Source organism: Eulemur rufifrons, chromosome 29 (genome assembly GCF_041146395.1).
Source record: "Eulemur rufifrons isolate Redbay chromosome 29, OSU_ERuf_1, whole genome shotgun sequence".
Classification (NCBI taxonomy): Eukaryota; Metazoa; Chordata; class Mammalia; order Primates; family Lemuridae; genus Eulemur; species Eulemur rufifrons.
In genome coordinates, this window is record NC_091011.1 from 86,273,013 (window position 1) to 86,299,581 (window position 26,569).

Genomic DNA, 26,569 nt, shown 5'->3' on the forward strand with positions numbered 1-26,569 from the left:
GATATATTCAGTACTTACAACAACTTTAACATGTTTGGATAGATCTCTGGAACTTCTCTGAAGGAAATCAGAAAAAGCTGCCTAGACCACAAGAAAATAAAGAAAAAGAAATCCTTAATTACAAGGTTATGCCAAATTCTTGCTTACATATTATAGATAGTTCCCAATGATTCCAAATTATGCAAAAAATATAAAACAAGTTCTCTTCTTGCTAAATCCAAAGGAAAGCAGTGTAGTGGCTTTCAAGTTGAAATCTTTCTCTTTGTTTCCAAACCACACTCTATAATAAAATTTTAAAGCACAGAACAAGAGTGAAAGAAGCAGATAACTCCAAGGGTCACTCTGAAGACATATTTTGCCTACCTCTCCTGCCCATCCCACTGGGTGCTGATATAATCTTTACCTTGTCACTGAGGATATCTTGTTTCACTCCCTTTTTATTTTGACTTCCTTTATTTAGTGGCATATAAACTGCACTTTACCAATATTTTGGACACCTTTTTTCCCCTTCTCTATTCACTTTCCCAAATGTGCCTGAGAAAGAAAAGAAGGAAAAAGAAGGTGCCCCTTTCATCTCAGATATCCTTCCATGAAAAACTCCCCAGGTTCTGCCAAGTTCTCATTCAAATGTCAATGAGTATGCACTCCAGTGAAAACTACTTTCTTACCTCAGACTTTCTATCCCTCAGTCTACCTAATTTCTCCATTTCTTACATTGGCTTTGATGGGTTGATGTTTGTTTTTCACATCACCCCTTCAATAGCATCCCCTTATGGAGCTTTAAAGTTCAAAGATGATGAACACCAACTCTCTTTCCAACAACTAAGTAAACAAACACACCCTTACTTTCATACTTAAATCAAGACATTAAACATTAACCATAAATGAACATATATATAAACATCTGAGATGCGTGTGCTATTAATTTTAATGTAGTTAGCATCTTTATTACCATGAATTAATATTAAATAATATGCAATAATTAAATAAAATGTATACTTACCCCTGCATAGAACATTTTATTTCGAAAACGACTGTTGAACTTCTCTGGATTTGCTTCTGTGAAAGAGAAAAGGTTGTTTTGTTATAGAGATCTCATTAAAGGTAGTGACTTAGAGAAGCATTCCTAATTCCTTCCCCACTCCCTCCCCACCCTGCAGATCCAGCAACTTTGTTATCATCTCTCCCGTAGTTCCTAGCCAGTTGGTACAGTGTCCCAGTGCTAGACGGACAGTTGTATAGTGCTACAAAAGTGTAGCTCCAAACTGGGAGCTTGTTAGAAATGCAAGTTACTGGGCCCTACCCCAGACTTACTGAATTAGAAGAATGTCTGGGTGTGGGTCTGGGAATCTGGGGGGTGGTTAAACAAGCTCTCCAGCTGATTCTCATGTACCTTAAAGGTTGAAACACTCTGGACTCACAGTGGTGTGGGATGCTGAGGAAAGGAGGAAGCCGGTAGAGGAGTGATAATCTGCTTTGATTTTCATAGGGCCTGTCTTCCATAAACTGTATGCAGCTTCCAGATGGGGAATTTGGATAAAAACTCATGGATAACTTGCTTTCTCATTTTTCAAACACCCTAAACTACCCTCAGTTCTCTTGCTTGTGACAGGCCTTGAAAAATCATTTTGTTTAGTGGAGAATACACAGGCACAGACACACAGAGAGAGAGCAAGCGCGAGTACACAAGCACCTGAGAAAGCGAGAGAGTGAGAGCAAGTGAGCGCCTGCTGAATGGACTCGGCATATTACAGCAAAGGCTCTGGGTGATAAATGGTTTAATTTTGAGTTTGCTCCTCTATGTTATATAGGTTGAGGATCCACAAAGATGAAACAAGAATAAGCATCAAAGATTTTTCACATGAATTCGAGGGATTACAAAGTCCCTAAATGAAATATTTTCCCTTAAGTGTCTCTAATAAAATTCCAAGACATTCCAAAAGAACCTACTGTCTACATTTAGTTTTCTGCTATTTTATCCCATATGCTCATTAATTCCTTCTTGGGCTAGGTCTTTCTCAAAGTCCTTTCTCATTAGACAGCTGGCCAACCAAATGAACCTCTCCAAATCCTAACCCCATTTTTGAACAGCAATCCCCAACAACTGTTGTCTAGATGAAGGAAGTAGTAAAGCATTCATTTACTAAGACTAGGCACAACAAAAGCTACAGGAACCTAAGAAATAATCTTGGACAAATGATTATTTGATTATTTTCATAATAATTAGAACATAATATTAGAAAACTGGGTAAAGAATTATAAATCTTAAAAAATAGTATTTTTCTAGATTGGCTCTTGAGGACTATCTTCATATATTTACAATTTCTGTATTTTAATGCTCTCCTTAACCATTTATTCTGTTCTATCAAATTAAGTACTCTAACCCTAGAAACCAAATTAAACAAAAATTGAAGGGTTCATTTATAGGTTACAGTAAATAAAAAGAAGATAAAAATGGTATTAATTGCTCTGCCTCCCTGATCTCTCATTCTTGGTCACAGAATTGACCATTTCCACAGTCTAAACCCTCCTTCAGGATAAATGTGGCTGCTGAAGGACATGGTGCTTTCAACCTATTTTGAACAGATTTGGCTGAGTACCATTTTCAGTTGCTTTAACTATATCTTACTTTATGGAGCCAGAGGCAAAATGAGAATTTCTTTTGCTATGCAATTTATCAAGTACATAGGCCCTAACTTAAAAAAAAAATCATATCCTGTTACCAAGCAAGTTATGAGAAATGGAAAATGGCAGCTCTGGTTCTGGCACAGAATTTTTTCAGAGCACTTATGTCCACAGCTATTAAATGAATCCTATACCAACTATTACATGTACTTTCTTATAATTTATGGTTTGGAAAATATTGCCATCTTCATGAGGTTTCCTCATGAGCCTTGAAAAACTGAAAAACCTTTTTTTTTTTTTTAAAGAAATAAGCTTTGTTCTCTCAAGAGATGTACTATTTTTTGTAAGACCAAAGAAGATTAGAATAAAATTAAGAAATAAACTAAGTTTTTGGTGATTTTGCTTATGCAACTGATGTAATTTAACTATATGAAATTCAATGAAATAAGTAAACCTAAAAAATAGAGATTTATCACAACACTAACATTCAGAGAGGTGTCAGAAAGACACAAAATAAAGACGTAGAGGAGCCACACATACGATTTGGCCTTAAGGTTAGAAAGGGTGTGAGGGAAATCCCATTAGTGCCTTGACAGCAAACCTATATATTGTACTACTGGCTCCCAGATTGAGCTTGTCTTGGCAATTGCATCCTTTGTCCATTTTTATATCTACCCTATTTCAAACACAAATCGGACTCAGAAACAAAGGTCAGCTGGCGCTAAGAGAAATGTCTCAGCTTAGTGTTGGAGCTTTAGCACTTCCTCCAGAAGCCAGGAAAAAGGAAGCCAAGGACAGCCTGCAAATGACAGTGCTCCTTCACGTCTCATTGGCTGTTAAAGGGAAGGGATTGGAGGGCTGATTGTGCCCATGTGTATGTAAATAAAAGTTGATGTGCCTTTGAGGAGGACCAAAGTGTGCAGGACCCAACCACATCAAGAAAGGAGGGATAAAGAATTGGGAAAGGGACAGTGAGGAAGTTTAAATGCTCTCATTCCTCCAGGAAGCTGTGTCTGTTCATTGGCATGAGGCATACCATGAAAAGCAACTCTCAAGAAAGGCTACCAATGCTCAAAATATCATAAGATTCCTACAGTGGAAGTATCCGTGGCTTATTGCTCCAGTTCCCAGGCTGCCCATTCTCCTCCTTCACAACAAGAGGCTGTGGAATGGATGAGATCCAAACACTCACTGCATAGATCTGTGCCATTAACCTATCTGTAATATATCGGACACCAACAGTAGCTTTGCTCGTTTTCTATTCCTGTCATAAGAAATCACTACAAACTTGGCAACTTAAAATGTCCATTTATTTTCTTACAGCTACCTAGATCACAAGTCTGGAGTAGGCTGTGCTTGGTCCTCTGCTTAGAGTCTTACGAGGCCCCAGTCAAGGTGTCATCCTACTCTGGGGAGGATTCACCTCCAAGCTCCTTCAGATTGTTGACAGAATCCATTTCCTTAGATTTGTAGGACTGAGGTTCTTCCTTGCTTGCTGTTGGCTGGAGTTCATTCTCCCCTTCCAGAGGCTGCCTGCATTCCTTGGTTCCTGATCCCTCCATCATCAAAGCCCCCAATGGCACAAGTCCTTCTCACATTTTGAATCTGACTTTCCCTTCTGCCTTCCACTCTGCTTTTACAGGCTTGTGTTATTACATTGGGCCCACAAAGATAATCCAGGATTATCCTCCCTTAAAGTCAGCTTATTATTAACTATAATTAATTACATCTACAAACTCCCTTTGCCATGTAAGTTTAACATAACCACAGGCACAACACCAGATGGTATAGGTCATGGCGGCCAAAATTCTACCTGCCATTGCCCACCCTTTGGCCCCCATGACTCACTCCCTCAAAGGTCCCCAGAGATCTCATCCCATGACACCATCAACTCAAAATCATCTAAGTCATTTAAATGATTTGGCTCTGGATGCAACCCATTTATAATTATAATGGAGCTCTGGGTGTAACCCATTCAATTGATTAAATATATTAAACCCATCTTTATATACAGCACAAAAACAGACATATGCCATCAGAACAGGGATCTTAAAACACTGCTTTTGTCTAAGTCCTTTTCAAATATTTAGTTCAGTCTATCAACCTCTAGGTCTTGAGAGGGTCTCATACAAACATATTAACTTATTTAACATGATTTATTCATTCCTTCTTCCTAAGCTCTGACTCCCCTCTCACCTTTCTTAGCCCTTATTAATGGTCCTTGCAGACTCTTTTCTTTAAGCCAGGCTTATAGCCTTTCAAACAAATGTGTCTTCAGAAAAGCAGGAAGTCACATGGTTTTCAGAATGCTTTCTGCTTACAAAAAGCGTCTGGTAATTGGTGCACAAACATTCACACTGCATTTGCTTTCTGTACATATATCATATTCTAAGTTTCTAGCCACCCAAAATGTACACATCCAATGACTGTTAGTGCTGCAAAGGGCCTCAAAGGTTGCTTAGCTCTCAACACAATTTGCTACGTGCTTCCTTCTCTGTGAAGCTTGCAGATAGCAGCCCCTTCCCTTTGTTCCCCTATAATTATTCCCCTAGAAAAGAATGTAGTAGTACTATGCCACTCTCCCGCCAAAGATCTCCACCCAAAATCAAGTTCCTCAAGAGCCCAAATAATACCAGCTCAGGAAAGAGTGCTCATGAAACATTTACCTCCTCAGATAGTATTTTATTAATTAGCACAAAATTACTATAACTTTTTGGCATGACAAAGAATCTTTACTTTTAAATGATGATCAATACACCAAGCAATAACCTGTAACAAATTCTTGAATTCTACCATCTAGTTATTTTGATTAAGAGAAACTAAAAGCAGCCCAAACCATTAGACCAGGATCCACAGTCCCAGCCAGCCATTAGCAGGAATGGATTACTTTCAGGCTACTGCTGCTTCACACAGTTTACAAATAACAGTTTACTACTTGTTCATAGATAAAGCCCTGATCTTCGAGAAAGCATTAGGAGAAAAATTTTATTTAATTGCTTTCTTTCTTAAAGAATTGGTCTTTTACTAGATCTAAAGCCAACATTGATATATACATTGCTTGAACTATAATAAAAGGTATAAGAAAACAAACAATATACTCATTAAATTTCTAAGAAACAGGAGGTAAAAAGTAGAAATCTTCAGATGAGTTCTAAGTCTATACAAAGAAACCATAGATTTACTACTCTCCAACAATAATTGGTATTATATATACCTACTATATAATATACAGAAATAATATAATGACTTTTCATAAGACTTTAACTCGAGCTTTGCTAAGTCTTCATATTCCATGAGGGCATCTAAAATGCTAATCCATGGAACAGTCGCTTTTTTCTTCTTCTCCTATCCATTTATGTGGTAGTTTTTGTGGATTTCTGGCCAGATATTAGAGACAAAGGCCAAAGGTTATCCAAGACTTCATTCCTGTCCTACTGGAAAGTAGGTCTGGAGGATGGTCCTCTTCATCTAGTCTCCTTCTCTACTTGAGGAGTAGAGAAGAGTCCCACAGGGGCTGGGACCCCAGTGCTGCAGCTTCCTTGGCCTTGAACTCTTCCTCCATCTGCAGGTGGTACTGTCCACTTTCATCCTGAGCTGCTCCTTTGGCCTGCTTCAATGTCTGGTTCTTTCGCTGTGGTTCTCAGATACCTTCTTGGTGGCCAGCTCCTCAACCTGCAGCAGCTACTGGGATGGATGCCCTGTGACTGGCCGTGGAGGCAGCGACTCCAAGACGGAGATCTACAGCAACTAGCCAACATTCTGATATTCCAAACAGGTGGACACATGAAGCGTATGGGCCAAAATTTATGGGTCAAATCTCCCTGGTAACAAACAGACTACACCCTGGAATAGCACATATCAATGGATCACAAAACAACCACCACACAGAAAAATGTCAATGTTTATGGAAATTCAGTGTTACACACATTTTTAAAACTTAGTGTATGGAACAAAAGATAAGCAATCCTGTGTTCTTCATGTTCCCATCAAAAAGCCAAATTATATCAAAATAAAGAAGTAGTTGAAAAAGTCAGTGTGTTTGGTTATTTGTATTCTTGAAAATATATAATGTAAAATTATTAATAATGATATAATGAACTCTTCTAATCTTAGGTTTTATTAAATAAACATAAAACTTTATAAGGCTTCTGTTATCTAATGTAATTCACTGCTTTAAAATGTATAAGGATTGGCTGAAAATGCTGTATGCGTATGTGCTAATGTGCTTTAACTAAACTTAGCCAAAATTGCCTTTGATAAGATACTAAAAGAGAAAACGTTCTCACACCTAAAGATGGAACGAAAAAATCACCGTGGACCCAGATATACATTCCACATGGTAAAATACATTTCCAAGTTTTCAGGATTAAATTATTTCTCATATTACCTATGTGTATGCTTTTGCCAACTCTGTATATTAAAAAGCAAGGTTCCCTAACTCATAATTCAGATTGAGTTTTTCTACTTGCAACTATTATAAATATGTGCACACACACAAATAAATTCAGTATGCATATCTTCGTCATACTCTTCTGTTGCTTGGTTTTCAATTTCTTGACTAAAATTTATCCAGTTTGTTCAAGGCATATTAGGTAGATATTTTTAAACATAAGTTTAACACTATGTTTATAAAAACCAATATGCAATTTGAACCCCATATAACTCACAATCTTGAGACTTCAGTTATCATATATATACAAATGACTCGAAAATCTATGCCTACAGTAACATCCCACCTTCAATTCAAATTGTATTACATTAAAAAACCTTTCCTTCTTTCCAACATCATCTCCCATTAAGGACAAATATTTGTACCAACATTAGATTGTTTTTCTAACAACATAGCAAAATCTTTCATTGTGTATTAACTGCTCATCTATCTTTATGACAAGCTTACTTGTCCCTCTGTTCTTTTCTTTCCTGCCTGAAATGCTCTCACCTGCTTTACCTCTTGTTATGTCACATTCCTCCCTGTATCTCCTAGCCATATTACCTTCTACGCTTTCTGGACATTTCCCTCAATATCCTTCTTTTGCCTCCAGTCCCACTAAGTGTCTTTATTATTTACTGCCTGCGCAGCTAATCTTGCTATACATTACCTTCTACTATTTATCTTTTATCTATGGGGAATATCCCCCAATTAAAAATTCCATTACTGCAAAAAACACTTATTGAGACAGCCACTGGGCTGGGTACTGGAAATATAAATAAATAAGACGTGGTCTTTTGCCCTCATGGAGTTTAGAGTGGGGGAGACAGGTCTGAAAATGAAAAGTAAACTGTCATTTTGTACATGCTATGAAGGATAGTTTATATAAGATGAAGCACACACAAAAAGGGAATGATCAGAAAAGTGTTCCGGGGGAGGGACACTTGAGCCTTGAATGATGAGTAGGGGTCATGCAGAGATTCCAGATGGAAAAGCTTTCAGAGAACCTCAGACAGTGAAAGGTTCTCAAGGGCAAAGAGCCCAGCTATGCATCCTTTGCGATGTTGGCAGTGATGAAATTTATTGAGCCATGGCAAATAAGCAAATAATACCTTTTTAAAGAAATCTGTCAGTTCTCTATGATATAAATCATGAAACATTCATAATCCTTTGAAATGTGCTGATCTGCATGTCTCTGTATATTCAGTGAAAATAGTAAATCCTAAATGAAATTTAAATACCGCCTTGTCTAGAGTCATAATTGTATTTCCTTGACCTTGTAGCATAAGGTTCAACTTCTCTGAGTAAGTAATTTCAATGAGACAGTAAAATTTAATCATTCAATCTAAGACTAAAAGTTTTATGTGTTTAATATCTTTTATGTCTAAAAAGTGACAATCTCGTTCATATAGCTGGCAAAGTGAGATCCAACTTTGTCACTGATAGCCATAATCATTGTAAACATGGCTATACGGTAACAGATTGGAATATTTTCAATGTACTTGCTCAAGCACTATCGAAATACAACAATGATGAAAGTCCTGGGCAAGACTCCGGCTAACAATTAAATGACCAATCCTATTACATCTCCAAATTCTGTTCCAAACAATTATACTTTCTGATATTTAAGTACTATGAATGGTTTGGCCACTTTGAGAAGAATAAAAAAGCATCTCTGTTTTCCAACCAAGTGAAGTATACCTTCTTCCTAATCTAATATAGAAACCCAAATAATCAAATGTTTGCTTTTTTTGTATACAAAGTTAATCAGAATTTTAGGGCTATCCTTACTCCCACTTGGTTTTCCACCAGTAATTCTAAAAGCATTTGCTAAGTAATGAACTAATAAACTGTCCCAAAATAAATGTCACTTTAATTGTCCCTTCTAAAAGAAATACAAAATAGGTAGTTATGCTAAGAACTATCAATTTGATAGGCTATCTTTACATTTATACAAAAAATTCTTTCTGCAGTTAAATTTTTTGAAATTCTGCCTTAATGAGACTTGTATTAATTACTCATTTTATGCAGATGTAGTGGCATAATTCCCAAATTATAGTACTATATTTTCTTGACTAATACATAATAGGTCCTTCTAGCCAAATTCATTTTTTCACAGCGGCTCTCATGAGGCTTCGAGTCACCCTCCAGTATTTTATGGCACATGATATAACTTTTGTCCTGAACCCTCAACCTGTGACTGTGTTCCACTATGTTTATTCTTGATTTGAGAACAGCCACTCATTACCTGCCAACAACATAGATACGCTTACCCGAACTGAAAATATGGCTTTGCTTATGCTACTTTTTATTCTACAGCTTAGATTAAGATTTCTTGACCAACCAGATAAAAATATGGAGAAAATCCAAATGAATAGAAACAGTAAAATACATATATAACATATTTATAATATATATTAGCTTAACTAATTATGCTTTTCATACATAATTATTTTTATTTAATGGAAAAATAACAGATTAATAGTGAGGAGAAGTCTACACCTCTAGTCTAAGCGTATCAACAAAATCTAATTTCAATATCTTAACGAACATTTATCTTTTATCATCTCTCTTTGACCTTCATGAATACTGTATCAGTTATTCCCAATCAACATAAATTCTCCCTTATCAGCTCTTCAATGGCTGGCTTTCCTCAAAGGCTCTGGCTTACGCAGGGGAAATGTTTGCAATTCCATTTCAAACTCCATTAAAACACTTACACTAAGCCTCAAAAATAAAACATACAAAGATGAATGCTTGGCATCTTTTAACCAACTGTTTTATAATCACATACATAAAAATGCACGTGTTCATACACACAAAAATTTTCATATTCTACTCTAGAATTAAATAATCCCATAGCTTAAAATGAGAGAAAAAAATCATTTTCCCCAAAAGAATTCTCTTCTAAGCCTGGTCTTTCCCCCAAGGTGTCTCTTCCTGCTCTCCTCTCACTGTGGTGCATAGAAATGTCACCACAGAACAGGGAAGTGTTTCATTAGAATAACTTTCAGATTATTAGACTAAAAATGTTAGAGTCATTTGAATGAGTTCATTATTGGTCACTCACTCATTTTGACCTCTTTTCATGCCTATTTTGGGAAATTCATGTGTTAGTGATAACTGTGTTTTATTAAGAAACTAGGGGATCTTATTAAGAAGCCTGGGACTCAGACTCTCCCGAGGCAAAACTGTACGGACAGTTTAGGTGCATACTTTGATTATTGCACTGCTTCTTGTTTGAGATATAATAAATGACACTTTTGATTCAAAATCGGATATTTCATATTTAATGACCTAATATAAAGCAAAAAATGGGGTAAGAAATGAACAATTAAACCCCCATTTACTTCCCAGATTAACTCTTCCTAAATACAGGAAGGGAAACTGTTTATAAATGTTCACCCTAACATACATCCCTCTTGACATCTATCTCCAAGAACTGTCTATGGCAGAGAGGAGGGAGAGCAGTGGTGTTTCTGCTTTGGATATCTGAGGTTCTGTTATCAACCAACCTTTCTTGCTGTGATTTTCTGGGTATCAAAGAGCAAGACCAAACTATGCTCTCTCTTCAAACAGTATCGTTCTTGACTGGCACAGAATTTGACCTCTCCAGAGCCTATCCCCTCAAGGCCTCATGAAACCAGGAAGGTAAAAGTCTACCAAAATTGCTGAATTCAGTAAGGAACTATATAGCACTTTACTTTTATTCTGTCTTCTAACAATGTTAATCTTATAGTTCCACTCTTTACTTCTAGTGCATATGAACATTATCAGAATTTTCTCTGCATTATTACTGGAATCTGAAAATTTGAATTATATCTTTTAGTAATCTGCATTTCAAATTCTATGGTTTAAAATCACCTACACTCTTGCAGAACGTGGAGGAAAAGAAGTACTTCCTCATTTATGACTTTTATCTCACAAGTGTCTTAATCTACCTCCTGGGGTATTATTTTGGTTGTATGTAAGACATTCACAAGGAACTAGGTACAGATGTAGCTATAGAGACACAGACACAGATGTATAGTACAATTCTATTAATAAAAGGAGAAATTAAGAGAACAATCAAGAGACAGAAAGAGTGATTGGGGCTACAAAGCATAAGTCAAAGTCCTAAACTTTCTCAGTTCTAAATGGCAAGAGAAAATTTTGATGAAATATTTAACAGCATGTCATTATTCATCTTACTTCTCTTTCAAAAATTGTTTCATTCGCCCCCAGTCTTGACTCTATCTCTTGCGGTACTTGAAATTGCTACTCGGTCTCATTCACACATTTGTATCATCCAGTGAGGATTACCAGAGCCTGTCTACCTCATCCAATCACCATCACACTCCTTTCCTTCAACCTAAACTACCTATGGCGCCTCTATTGTTCTAAGACGCCCATTGTTTCTTTAGAAGTTCATTCACTTCAAAATTTCCAGTCAAACTTAAAGATTAGCAGTCCTGAGTTCTGGGACACACATCTGGGCCTGTCCTTTACTGTCTTAGAGACCCTAAACAACTAGGTTTCAGGGTCCCTTTTGCAATAAGTTTCTATCTTGTCTGGTTCCCGGAGTCATTACGAAGGTTAAAATGAAACAACACTGAAGCACACTGTAAACATTTAAGTGATATGCAAACAAAAGGGAACATGCAAAACACCTGCTGGAAACTTCCTCCCTGGGAGATGGAAATGGGACGTAGTCCTCACCTCTGGATTCATGGAACTCCAGTGTGACATGAGCATCAAATCCAAGGCTGAAGTAATTATTGAAAACATTCAGAGGGAGCTGCAATGATAAACAAAGACAGCGGTACAGTTGTGTATGGCCAGGCAGAAAGAGAAAGATAAAACCTAAAGCCGGACGCTTATGTCTTGGGCAGTCCCCAGGAGACAAATCAGTCACGATTCGAAGTAGAGAGTGTTCATGTAGCAAGAAACAGGAGATTCTTGAATTAATTCACTAATGAAAGCTCAAATCAAGTAATTACCTCAAGAATCATAAGTAGTATAGAAACAAGAGCTATAAATTATTAAATAAGAACCATTCTTGTAGAGGTTGCAACAATGGAAACTTGTTAAGCTAAGGGATGCGTACTTGCAATAGTTACTAAGAATTATGCACTAAGTAAACTCAGAAAGAAAATTCAATTGCAAGGATCGTGTCTAACCACTTAATCAGTGGATACACTTTTTTTTGAGAATTTATATTCAACATATAAATATTACAACTTAAAATGAATAACATTTAATTTGTTTACCCATCATCTATTTTCAAAATATATATATATATATATATTGACAAAAGTCATATAATAATAGCACAGTGTGAACCATTTAACTATTGTTGACCTAGAGGGGGGAAAATAACCAAAAAATATACATATCAGTATTATTCAAATTCCTATTTATCAAACCTTGCATCTTTGATAGGACCATGAAGTTTGCAAACAGCCACACAGATGCACATGCGAACCTTGATTTTCCTTCCCAGAGTCCTTTAGGTCTCTGGCTGTTACCTCTGCAAGCTGAGTGAAGGAAAGAACTATGCAGCCTAAAATCTTACACTGAAATGCAAAACTAAGTCCTTTTAAAGCTTCAGTTCAATGTTAAAACAATTAGAAAAACATAAAAAATTCTAGAAGAGAAAGGGTGGTTCTCCCATTTTTCCTTCCGCAACTCAGCATGGAAGATAAACATTAAAGTCAATAAAGAAAGGGAATGTTTCCAGATAATTATCAGGTTTATGCCCCAAATCGAAGTGCACCTGTCTTCTATGAGAAAAAAAAGTGTTTTAACCCTCAAGATTTCAAAACTAAGTATAGTACAGTGTTTCATATGCCCTCTGATAAGCAAGATTTTCTGTTTCACTAGAGAGAGAACTTTGTCTAATTAAGAAAAAAATGAAATGAGAGAAAGAGAGCATGAGAAATTTAAAGCAGAAAGAAGTTGGACTGCCTTGGTCTCTATTGGAAGTAAGGAATGACCCCATGTGGAAGTCCCCAAGTCACAACCTATAATGATTCAGAGGCCAAAGCAGCCCTTAGGAATGGTTTCAACCCACTGGAGAGTAGGGAGAGAAACTAAAAACACAGAACAATGCCAAAATCATGTCTCACTCTTCTGGCTTCATATTTGAGAATGTCCAGTTGCTGCACTTAAACAAAATACCAGTTCTTAGGAATGACAGCATGGGTTGGTGATCCTGCCAAAAGCACAGATACATTCATCGCCTCTACCATTTATGTTCTTTTGGATACAGTTCTAACCCATGTCTTAGCATCCACTGACAACTAAGGAGAACATCTGGCCACTGTCCCTTAAATAATACCTCGACTTAGTCTGCTTTTAAGTTATTCATATTTTCCAGGAAACCTTGCCCCAATTTCCTACATACCTTCTCAAAAAACCATTTACAAAGCCCTTTAATTATCTGGATTGATGTTCTCTGGCTGCACCAAGAAGTCTTTCCATTTCTTAAACTATTGGGAAGAGAATTAAATATGGATTTATATTGCAGGCCTACCCATTCCAAGTTTAGTAGGAAAAGGACCTTAAAATATCCATATGGTACTCTTCCTTCTACTTTGGCTGTTTTCTATACAATTTCTCAAACCTACCAAATTTATCTGAAATTGAGGCCAGAACTCAGAACCAAATGATCAACTGAAGTGCCACACTAGCATATTTACAACTATATCCCTTGGTTTATTTTGGGTTGAAATAAAAGCTCATCACTAAAAGAAAACACAAAGTCAAAACATTTATTTAGGCATCTTTGAGTCCCAACCAAATGTTAAAATTGGCTTCGTTAATACCTCTTAGTATCAGGCCAGAAATTTCAGAAGGTTATCTTCCTGCTGAAAGATCAGGGCCCCAGTGCTTCAGAACATATGTTTTTCATCTTCTCATAAGTTGTTTGCAATTAACTTGAAAGATTAAAAAATGAACACATGACTTTCTAGTGTGGAAGGTGAAGACAGAGAACAGCTCCCTGAGCTCTGTAAGCAGGTATGAAATTTAGGTCTTCAGAGTATGGAGCATGATCATTAGGCAGTACTATTATACCTACAGCCTTAGTAGCCATAAACCCAGACACTGTCCCATTATCCCACAGGAAGGAATCAGCACATGATTCTCCAGCCAGGAATGCGTTTCCTGTAGCTCAGGGGGACGCTCCAGGTTCGTGTCTGCAGAAGAAAGAACTCTCTAACCTTACATACGCCATCTTCAAGTTCTTCTGGAGGCAAGTCTGGGTTTCTTTCCACGTGGAGGTTCCAGCGATCTAGCTGTACAATTGTCCCATCTTCTACCTGGCACAGGATCTTAGAAACAGGTTCATCAGTGTAGCCCTGAGGAATCAGAGAATATACCCATTGCTGTCTGGAATAGAGAACAGTGTAGCCAACGCTATTTATGCAAGGAAAAGCCCTGCTGCTAGATTCTGTTTAGTCTGCAATTAATAAGGCTGGGAGAATAAACTGTTTTCCTCGAGGAACTTTGAACTTAAGATAATACTCACAGGTAGGGGGCACAGAAACACTAGCTCTGGCTGGTTTGAGCTGAGCAATAACTTTTGCCAGCACCAAGAACCAACAGCCACCAATAGGCATTGAGGACCACGCAAGACGGCTGCTTTTATCAGAGTAAAAAACAGGACTCCCCATGCCTCCAACTAGAGGAGCTTGAGGGATACCCAGAACAAATGGAAATGGAAAAGAGAAAAAAATCAAGGAGGGATCTGATTGGCAACATCCTTCTATTTCACCTCTCCCTGACCTGTGGGAGGACTCCGTTCCTCCCATGACCTGCAGCAAGTCTGACTAAGGCATAGTCCCATTAGGGAGCTACTTACTCCTTATGGATCCATTACTGACACCGTGACCTACTGAGGACAGTCAAGTCACTGATGTGGATGAGCGAAGCTAACACTGATAATACCTTAGTTGTTTCATGTAAATATATTTATTATTTCTAAATTGCCCACTATTTAAAAAAAAAAAAATCCATAGAAAGTTAATTCACCCAAAGGCCAGATTAATAATTACTAGACATCTTCATATAATTTTCATGAAGCCCAGCCCAGGTAACGGTCTTATAGGAGCAGATAAAAAGTTGGTGGGGCTGTATGTATACATGCTTACATAATATTAATATATCTATATTTACTGTACTTCCTTTCTATCTTAGTACTATAAGATAAATAAATTAATTAATTAAATGGCTGGTCAGGGACAAAAGAACTACTAGCCCCCACTCCAAGCTTGCATGGAGTTGGCTTCATGGTGGGAAGGACAGCTGAATACCTACACAGCCAAAGCCATGCTAACACCGATCAGAAAAACCAAATGCTCAAACAGAGACGTAATTCTCCCTAACAAGGGTTGTAAATCTAACCAAATTTGCTGTCTGGCCAGAGCTGAGGGTCAGGATTAATTCAAGTCTGTATGATTGTTCTACATGAAGACCTTCCGGGGTGGAGAACATGCAGGCTTAAGGCCACATGTGGCCTTCTAGGTCCTTAAGTTCGGCCTTTCGACTGAATACAAATTTTACAGAACAAATCCTTCTATTAAAAGGGATGCAGCAGAGAAAGATGAAGCTTTCTTGGCCTCCTTTGGTGTTTAAAAAAAGAACAATATTAAAATCAGAAGGCTGCGGGTTCCCCGCCCCTGCCAGGCACAACTATGTCTTAGGAGAAACCTCAAAAAGCCCCAGGCCTGTGAACGAACCACCAGATTTTTCTCATACTCAACTTTCCCTTTCCCTCCGGCTGATTATAAGTTTAAAATAAAGAAGCTACCAGATAAAATCAGGGTTCACAGGCACTCTGATGGCCAACTCTAACTTGTGCCTTGGACGGCAGCGGCAGACTCCCCTTCCGGTAGAACATCTGTGGATCTGGGAATTCTGTTTGTTGCCTGATGACATGGGCAGCCCCCGAGAGCGCTTCTTACCCCTCCCCAGTTGAGCGTTCGAGCCAGGTCATTCCCAGTGCCCAGAGGAAGGACCCCCACGGGAGGCTGAGGGTTCAGCTGCAGTTCATCCAGGATGGAAAGGATCCAGCCCACCTACAGACATATCGGGGGCCAGAAGAGGTATAAGAAAGATAAATAAGTTACAAAGAAAATAACTCCACACAAGCAAACTTTAACGAGCTATAAAAAAATGGTTTTATTTTTCTTTAAAACATAGGTGTTTTAAACCAGTGGGTAGAGAACAGAAAGGCCACCGAGCTCAGGCAGTTTCCAAACGCTAAGCCTCTTAGTGACAAAAAGGACCATTGTGCTCTCTCACATAAACAAAACTAAACCCATTCATCTGTGTGTTTAACTACGGATGTACTTTAAAATTTAGAAGAGTTTAAGATTTAGGTAACATAACAGGACACAGGAGGGACTGTAAGACTCAGAATCAGACAGAATTTCAAGTCTGGCTCCTAACAGGCTGCATAACCTTGATTAAATTATTTAACCTCATTGAGACTCGTTTATTTACCTGATTTTCAAAATGGGGATAATAATACCTCCCTCACAGGATTGTTTACAGATTGAACTAAAATGTACATAAAGCCCTTAACATGATGCATGGCCCATGTAAGTACTCATTAAATGGTTACCCTCCATAGTATCATCTTGGAAATTCATAGTTTTCCTGAATTTCCCTATATTCCCTTAATCAACACTATGAAAACATAATTATAGATGGGCCTAGAACCTATTATAAGTTTAGGCAGAAAATAGATACTTATAGACTAAACTCATATTTTCTTCATCTTTTTCTAAGATAAATAATATTTTGGGTTTAGTCTTATTATAACTATTTAGAAAAATTACCCAAAACTTGGCAATAGCAAAAAGAAATTCAGATATCCTTATAATGTCATGCTAGAATAGTGTTTCATGGCCTATCTAAGAATTCTATAACTATAGGGTAACATAGGTTTCTGCCCTATAGGAATGTAAATGGCAAGAAGAGAAGATTGTTTTAAAGTTCCTGCTATGATTTTATTTCCCCATAGGATATTAATCAGTTTTGTCTCAAATTTAGAAAAATTATTTTGGCATGAACTGCATAATTCTTTTCCTCTACTTCTCTGATTAATCAGCTTTACCATCTAGCTGGTTCCCTCATTAAAGAGTTAAGCAAATTTTTTTTTTTTTTTTTTTTTTTTTTTTTTTGAGACAGAGTCTCACTCTGTTGCCCAGGCTAGAGTGAGTGCCGTGGCATCAGCCTAGCTCACAGCAACCTCAAACTCCTGGGCTCAAGCAATCCTCCTGTCTCAGCCTCCCGAGTAGCTGGGACTACAGGCATGCACCACCATGCCCGGCTAATTTTTTCTGTATATATTTTTAGCTCTCCATATAATTTCTTTCTATTTTTAGTAGAGATGGGGTCTCGCTCTTGCTCAGGCTGATCTCGAACTCCTGAGCTCAAACGATCCGCCCACCTCGGCCTCCCAGAGAGCTAGGATTACAGGCGTGAGCCACCGCGCCCGGCCCAAGCAAATTTTTGACATGCATTCATCTATGTCTATATGGGAGTCATGGTTTTTGAAAATAATACTATAACAGTACATTTGTGCAACACTACTACATGTAAAACCCAGAACTAAGCAATTGAAATAAAGAGATAAATAAGCTAGGCTAAGATAGATAAGGCAGAAACACTGCTCTCAAAAGAGTTTATAGTAACAAAAAGATTGACATACTGATCGCTTGCTATGTACTGTCCCTGAGCAAAGTCCTTTAATGAATTATTTTATTACACTCCAAGACAACTCTATAAGATAGGTATAACTTTCATTCCCATTTTATAGATAGGGAAACTGAGACTTGGAAGGTTAAGTGACCTCCTCAATATCACGTTGTTTATGTGGTAGCATTATGTCTAGAGCTAGCATTCAGAATCAGCTACGCCCAACACCAGTGGCCAACCCCTTACCTGCCACGGTTTACAGAGCCTGTAAATAAAGACCTAAATCCACTTCTGGATATGGTCTGACCATCCCAGAGGGAGTGGCATGTGATTTTGGAAACTTTGGAGCTGAAGAAACCTTAGAAGTTGCTTAATCAAATTCAGTGAACCTGCAGATTTATTAACTGAAGTGCAGAGAGATTAGATAATTTTCTCAAGACTAAACAATTTGAAGTGGCAGAGTCAGAGCAGTAGCAGTTCTCTCGACTTCTGTCTAAAATCTTTTCTCCTCCACAAAAATGACTTCCCAGGATGTAAAACTCACCTATCAGTGGAATCTAAAACTGTGTGTTTACCTTCTAAAAAGCGTACCTCAGTGTTCACCTAAGGTGGTAAGTAGAAATCCAGGTGGATAAAAGTATCAAAAAATCTATCCATTCCCCCAAACTGGGCAATTTACTGGTAAACAAACTCTTAGGTTCTGACACAGAGCATCTTTAGTCTTGTTTTTTATACATAGTATCAACACAGCTAGTGAAGTAAAAAGAAAACAGAAATGCCTGATCCTAAATTAGTTCTGATGACTGTGTTCGACATTGTTTGTGTGCTGCTAAAAGCACAAACTAAACACAGTAAAAGTAGATAGCCCTAAAAAACTATAAGAAGGGGGTTTATAGGTCATTAAAAAGGACATAAACACTCAGAAAGCCCATCCCTCAGAGATCACTGACTACAGATGGAAACAGTGCTGAGTGGAAACAGATTCACAAATATGCAACGGAATTTAGTAGAACTCTAACTCAACATCCCGTCCAGAGAAGGAAAAAGAAGGTACTCTCTTTAAAACTTCTCTGAAAGATGATAATCAACCTCCCCTTTATGATTTGCACTTATACATAAATCCATTTTCTTTTGGGTAGATTTAAATTAGACATTTTTCTCCTTATGTTTACTTGAAAGATGTCACTCTTTTCTTGGTAAAGATAATGCTATGAGTTTACACTGTCAACACTCCATATCACACCAGACACAGCAATGACAGAAAAGAAAAAAAAAAAAAGACACATCTTCATGGGCCAGAAACAAAGTGGCAAAACCCGGGTAAGGTTTGGATCAAACTTGACTCCTGGTCTTGCACACAGGCAGAGGAAGCAGAGTTTGGCTTCTGTCCAATAAAGGGAAGCAAAAGTGTGCCCTCTGCTGGTGGCAAGCTGTCCTGGAGCTGGCCTCCCTCTTAGGCAGGAGGAGACTGGACAGAGTGTGAAATTCCAGCCTGGCCTTCATGGCCCAGAGAAAGCTGAGACCTGTTGTGGCCAAAAGAAGCCTGGAAAGTGCTTGGCCCAACTTCCATGAGCTCACTGACGTATCCCTGACCTCTGCCCAGAATGAGAGCCTTAGGAACCTATAGAAAACCCAGCTCTAGTCTGAAAGTTCTGGAGACAATTCAAAACTACCGAAAAGGGGTAGTGACCTGATACAGAGATAGAAAAGTAAACATCAAACAAAACAACTTCCTCTGAAGACAAGCTTGCAAAGCAAATTTCCAAATCTCATGAGGAATGCTAATACCAAAATAGATGGAAAGTGAGGGCGTTAATTCACTGCCCATAAAATACAAATAATTTCCAAATGACATTGAAATAAGTGTCCTGTAACTTCCATGAATTGATGCTGTGTCTTCTAATATACCTAATATACCCTCTGATAGGTATAACTGCCCTCATTTCAAACCTTCTTAGGCTCTGGTCCTATGGATTTCCCAGAGAAGGCTGTCAAGAGTTCTCATGGAGCCCAGTGCAGTGGCTCACACCTGTAATTCCAGCACTTTGGGAAGCTGAGGCAGGAAGATCACTTGAGCCCAGGTGATCAAGACCAGCCTGGGCAACAAAACAAGACCCCCATCTCTACAAACATTTTTAAAAATAGCCAAGAGTGGTGGTGCACCCTTGTAGTCCCAGCTTCTCAGGAGGCTAAGGCGGGAGGATCGCTTGCCCAGGAGTTCGAGGCTGCCATGGGCTATGATCACGCCACTGCACTCCAGCCTGGGTGGCAAGAGTGAGACCCTGTCTCAAAATAAATAAGTAAATGAATAAATACATTTTTGTGATACTTCACTATGATTCCACAAATGGCACAAGCCCTCAGGGCCTCTGGATTTCTCACCGGCTCTGCTCCTTTCACACTTGGCCAACGCAGAAAAAGTATAGATGATTTGAATACAAAGGTGCTTCCCCGTTCTACCAATTGATTTACTTTACAAACTGGATAAATATATTCTATCTCCTTTTTTTCCGTAGTCCAATGATCAAATATTTCATTTTCTTCTGTATATAAGCAGATAATCTTGTATTTCATCGCTGCATCACCCTTAGAGTCATCAAATGCCTCCTGCCTTTCATAGCACAGATTTTGTTTTGTCTTGAAATTCTCTCACAGACAAACAGTGTTAGGCTGATAGTTCCTCAGCTGAGGTGGGCCTATACCTGTCCTTTCACAGCTCCTGAAAACTTTTTCTTGGCCAATAGCTGTATCCCCACTCCCCAACAACCAGCTTCCTCAGAAGGCAGCATGATGTAGGGGTGTAGGGCACAGACCTGGAGTGAGCCCCACTTTATCACATACTGGCTGGTTGAGTTTAGACAAGACACCTAATCTAAGTTTGCTCCTCATCTGTAAAACAAAAATAATAATACTACCTGCCTTTTAGAGTTACTTTACCAATTAAGTATAGGTATTGCTTAGCATGTGCCTGGCAAATAGCAAATGCCAAATTACCACCAGCTACTGTGATTCAGCTATCTTTGTCTTCCTCTTCCCGTATGTCACTGTAAAGGCCCAGTTTCCTAGAAGCAGAATGCCTTCTTGCTGTCTCCCCACTTAAAGAAAAGTTCAGTCCTAAGTTTATAAATCAGTCCCAGCTTTGGCTGCCATCAAACCAAGAAATTTCTTTGCGGTAGAAAGGGGCTATGAAAAAGAAAATAAAGTGGTGTGTGCCTGCAGTCCCTGCTACTCAGGAGGCTGAGGTGGGAGGATTTCTTAAGCCCAGAAGTTCGAGGCCAACCTGGGTAACACAGGGAGACTCCCATCTCTTTATAAAAAAAAAAAAGAGCAGAAACAAACATACAGAAAATCTTAAGCCCCCAAAGCTGTTACTGAGAGCTCTCCCTTCTCAATAATCAGGACCTTGTTCCTGCTGAAGTCCAACTGCACACTGCACTGCAGGTTCTTGGGCAGGGACTGTGTTTGACAGAGCTTTAGTATTTCCCCAAATCATCTCCACCAGCTCACTCAGAGCCCTTTCAATTAAATTATTTAATTAATTGCAACACGTAGCTCTTGGCATATTTTCCACCAGAACTGAAGAAAGTTACCCTGATCGAGTCAAATCAGTTTCCAGCTTACAGAGCTCTTTCCTTCCTTCCTTGGAAAAGCAGGGCTGACAGACTGAGAACACCAGGCCCTCCATGCTGTCCCTGAGTGCCATGCACAGCAGCAGCTGGCCAATGCTGCCACCACCTGTCCACTTGCAGTATTAGCCGTCACTGAACGCTGACCGAGTGCATTTTGAGCAATGTTTTCATTCTGCAGTATACTAATATTAGAGGTGGCCGAGAGGTGGAGATGACAGCGAACTGATATTTTCTTCAGACAGAGCAGATACATGCTGCACTGCCATGTAGTATATGCAGGTCAAAAAGTGAAGGCCACTCATATCGAGAAATCAAAGAAAAACAAGGGTAGCATTTCCAAACTCTGAAAGAAAATCAAGACACAGTACTGGGTAGCTGGGTGACCCTTTCTAATATGGCCACTATGATTCTTCCTTTTGATATTTTAACTTATGCCTGCACTGCCTGCACTTAATAGTTTACAAAGTCACCATGTGTTAGAAGAAATGTGTTTAAAATTAGCACAAAAGAAGAAATCAAGATAATAATCAAGTTATAAGCTTTTTTTTTTGCAATAGAATGTAGATTTATAGTATCTATTCATGAAGAATATACACTGAGAGTGTACTATGAGCTCACTCATGAGAGAGGATAAGGTAGATAGGCTGAGGGGAAAAGGGGGCTTAGAATGATCTGCTTGTCCTGTGAGTTAAAGGAAAATAACACTTTCTTCCCTGCCTTGACTATGGTGAGTTGAGGGCATGAGGGTTCCTACTATTTATGACGTCCCCTCATCCAGGGAGGCCAACTGACCAAGAAATAACCAAGAAGTGGATGGCTAACATCAATTTAATTCCAGGCCTTTGGAAAGAGGTTAAAAATGGTGTAGCCTCTTTGTACCTGGTTTGCAAAATTTGGATGTTGTCACATAGTCCCAGGTACTAGATGGTCTGGTCCCATCTTTGATCTTGTGGCTGAAATAAAACTCAGCCAACTGAAGAATGACTCCAGCCCCACTCATCAAAGTCAGAAGCCAGAGAGCGGGGGTCATGGGTTACACCTAAAGAAGCCATACGAGGTTACGTGTGCTTTAAGGGCCTCAGTTCACGCGCTCATCAATACTTCAGCAGGGTGACATCCATGCAGAGTTGGATAGGTGTCAATGCGGCCAAGGAACTGAGAGAATAAAAAACTACGACGTGGCTAAGAGCAATTTTCTCGTTTGTAAACACGAAGGTCTGAGGTCATTCTTGAGGAACCTGCCAAAGGTCACAGAAGTAGTGGCAGAATCACCTCTTCCATCTGCAAGTGCATTATTGGGAGATATATCACTCTGCTTCCTTGTATTTTTTTAAACATACAACTTAAGTAACTAATTATTGAAGCCTAAAAACTTTTTTGCAAAGTAATGCAAATTTTTTATATATTAAATAATACTTTGTACACTTAAACTAATATGGTTAAGAGATATCCTCATTCTAATCAATCAAAAATATTCCATTTTGGATTCCTCCTTGAGTCTTGTCACTATTCTGTCAGGATTCTGACAGCTTCTACAGTGATAGATACATTCACCCACTAAAAGCTCAGTGCTTATGTTAAATATATACCTGACACTCTCGAGAATCATACTCCACTTGCCCAAAGCCAGCAGTTTTTCATCACGAATTCATCAGGCTGCCTCCTCTTTATGTAAACTCTGCCTCCACCCGAAATTAAAAGTTTTATATTCTAAACTAATGAAACCAAAAATATGAATCACATACCATGATAAGCATTTCATATACCATGCTTTTCACAAAACACTTTATTTTTGCAAGGTAAAATCTGAGTTTACGTAAGGTTTACATACAGTACAAGATAAATAGTTTTGACTGAGTGATTGGACTACAGATGTTAATACTGACAAAAATAATCAGTCCAAAAGTATGCGCCACCAACTCCAGGGTAAATATACTACTTTTATTTTAGGCACGCCTAATACAAGTGGCTGTCGGACTCCCAAGTGTAAGTGACTAGTGCATTTGTGAGTTACGTGGAAACATGTGAAAACCAAAGTTAGGCATCTAGATAAGGTCCCTATGAGGAAAAAGTATTTAACACATAAAAGAAATATTTAGCTTTGTAGAATACCCATTAATTATGACATATTTAATGACTAAATGCTAGAAAAGACTGGCTAAGAAAAGTAGAAATAGATAGTCTATATGTCACGAAGGAGGGTGACAAAGGCATCAGAGAGTTCTGAGATGCCCAGCACTGCAATTGGATCTGGCCAGTAGGAGTTCATTAGATTGGACCAAGTTTCCCTTACTCATCATTCTGGGTTTTGTCCCAGACACTCTACTGAAACTGCTTTCTTGAAACCACCAGTTACTTCCTAGTTTCCAATTTCAACGGTAATTCTTCATCTCTCCTTAAAAATTAAATTTAACCACTGCCTCTTTCTTTAAACTCCTTTTTTGGTTTTTATACTTGACAGAACAGACTACGGGTTGCCCTTCTATTTTTCTATCTTTTCATTATACTTTTGGACTTTGGCTCAGCCTCCATAATTATGTGTTTCACAATTCTGTAGATGTGGCTCTTTTCCCTCTGTGTCCTTTGTGCTTTGAGGTCCCATGTTTTCAAATACTTATCTAATTGCAGAGAGTGTCTCAATACTACATAACCTGGCCCGGTGCTTCCTGCACATATCTGCAGAGTAAAGGAAAAGAAGAAAAAAGGAGCAAGAACAAGGGAGAACAAGAGAGACTGAAGGGGAGGTGTGATGGGGTTCAGCAGAGACGGGGTTCAGCAGAGACGGGGAGATTTTGGAGGTGGAGCATCCAATGCAACAATAAAGTTCAAGATTTGGGGATGTATCATAATAGGTAGGTGATGTGGATTTGAGTTAAGAAAGAGGAAGAACTATTATATATCCTCAACTTGTCTGTTGCTGTCATTGATATGTAGAGCAAAAAAGATGTGAGTGGGATGTTGAAGTCACATGGGAAAGCAAGTAGATTCTAAAATAAGGAAGATAACTAGAGGTATAGTAAAAAGTCACAATGAGTTTATCCTCTCATTGAAGATAACTAATCTGGGGGATGGTTAAGTTAGGAGGAACATAGTATATTAATATCTATCCCTAGAGGATTCATTTGGATATAATTCTTACTAAAGAAAATTGAGAAAATTCCACACTAGCATATCCCCTAGCTCCCTTGAATACTATAATCAACTGAAATTTAATTGGTATAATGGGGAAAAAAGTTCCATGACCAAATAATTTTTGAAGAATACTGGGTTAAACAAAGTTAAATGAGTTTGGCTTCTTTGCTGTTAAGACTTTATAATGAATTTGATAAGCTGGTAATGTGTATTATGACTCTTGAAGAATGGTTAACACATTTTCCCAACTGAAAAATGTTTTTCTCTCCAAAGACTATCTGAGGGACCACTAGAATCACTGTTCTATTCCATTCTAGTTGCACTTATTAGTATATGATGTGTATCCAATCCTATATAAAGTGCTTACGTGCTATGAGAGATAAAATTTGATTTTGCTGCTGCCTTTGAGAATAAAACATTCTAATTATAAAGATTAGAGAAAAGCCAAAGATAGTTCATAATACAATCCTAGATCCTAATGAGATTAGACTCCAAACCCAAAAGAAAAAGACATGAGACAATACAATATAAATGTCACAATTCTCAATTCTTTACTTTTGCTAAATATTCCAACATAAGTAGAGGCCAAATAGAGAAACAGATGAGACATAAACAGAAAATATATCTATGATATTAAACTTCAGCCCAATTCCACATCCGCTGTTTCTTGAAAAATGTGTATAAATGGGACCAATTAATGATCTTTAATGCAAAACAATGTTAGTCAGAATTCTGAGTTTTATTTCCTCTAGTAAAAAAATAATGCAATAATTTAATTTTGTACACATTTCTCCTCATTGTGATCAGTCATTAAGAATGGAAATAGGCCACTTCCTATTTTTTAAGGAATTTAGCCATCTATAATCTTCGTTTTAATTGACCACATCCTTATATAGTATAGTTGAGGGAGCACAGTATACTTTAGAAAGATCAAGTACGTATCCATGAGGATAGGAACAAAGTTCCTTCTTACCCTTAGGGGCTGTGATTCACAGGAGAGAGATAAATGTAATGTTTTAGGGGATTGAAAAGACTGGGAATGGAGAATGTTTCCCGTCACAAGAAAAACAATAGGGAAGAAAGAAGAAATAAGGGAGAGAACTGGATTCTCTTTCAAAGACCTACCGTTCCATCCCCACCACAGGCAAGAATTCGCAGATTTGGTACTTTCCTATACAACTCGAGCCTGTAAAGGAAAAATAGAAGAAAAAGTAAACAAAAGAACACATTACTGGCTATAGCAGAGAGAAAACGCAGGATTAAATGGGTGGGCGTGGCATCCACTGGAGAAAACGTATAAGCACGAGGATGACGAAGCCATCGAAACCAGCTCCCAGCTGACGGCAGGAGGAACGACTCCAACGACATGGTCACAAGAAGGCAGAAACCATTATTTTTAAATGGCCAACACTGGAATTTCAGGGATTTTAGGATGTCCTAGAGTTTTATTTCTCATAATTTCTATTAATGTGTCAATACACATTATTTTCCTCATTAATTTTGACTTCCTTCCTTCCTTTTCTTTCTCCTTTCTCAAAGTAAATCATCATTAATTGGTAATCAATAGTCCATATGCGTCTCCTCCTTATATTTTATTAGCTTTTCCCAGATCTTTTTATTTTTTTGAAACCTATGCTTTCCACTCTTAACCCTAGGAGATCCTTTTCCTAGCGGTGGGGAGGGTCCTCTCGCACCATCACCACCACCGCACGCACAAGTCCATGTGGTCCCTTTCTCAGCTCACTCACTCACACCCCTACTTATACTTTCCGCCCAAAGTGGGAAGACTGGTTTTTCTTTACTTCAAATTTGCCTGCTTGAATTTAGATCATTTTATCTTTCCTGCTGGGTCTCAAGAAAATGCAGTGACACTGCCCCTGCTAGATCTTTTGCTTGATGACTCTGTTCTAGAAAACATCGCCTATTTAAATCAAATAATATGTTTTTTCCTGAAAATATTTTTTGTGCCGTCATATCCTTTATGGTGACTTATGAAGCATTCACCTAAGGTCTAATTAACTCGATAAAATCTTAAAAAAACAAATCATCTAAAAGGGCACAAGCCCAG

General features: G+C 38.3%; 1 protein-coding gene across 2 annotated transcripts in view; it reads right to left on the minus strand.

Moving 5' to 3' along the window:
* The window catches only part of DGKI (diacylglycerol kinase iota), a 405,374-nt gene that overhangs the window by 159,140 nt on the left and 219,665 nt on the right, over positions 1-26,569 (minus strand). For both annotated transcript variants that reach the window (XM_069461741.1, XM_069461740.1), the window contains exons 12-17: positions 25,627-25,687; positions 16,000-16,113; positions 14,257-14,394; positions 11,753-11,831; positions 1,004-1,059; positions 19-81 (exon numbers count right to left, since the gene is read on the minus strand). In XM_069461741.1, the coding sequence (XP_069317842.1) occupies positions 19-81; positions 1,004-1,059; positions 11,753-11,831; positions 14,257-14,394; positions 16,000-16,113; positions 25,627-25,687 (511 nt within the window). The remainder of the gene's footprint in view (positions 1-18; positions 82-1,003; positions 1,060-11,752; positions 11,832-14,256; positions 14,395-15,999; positions 16,114-25,626; positions 25,688-26,569) is intronic.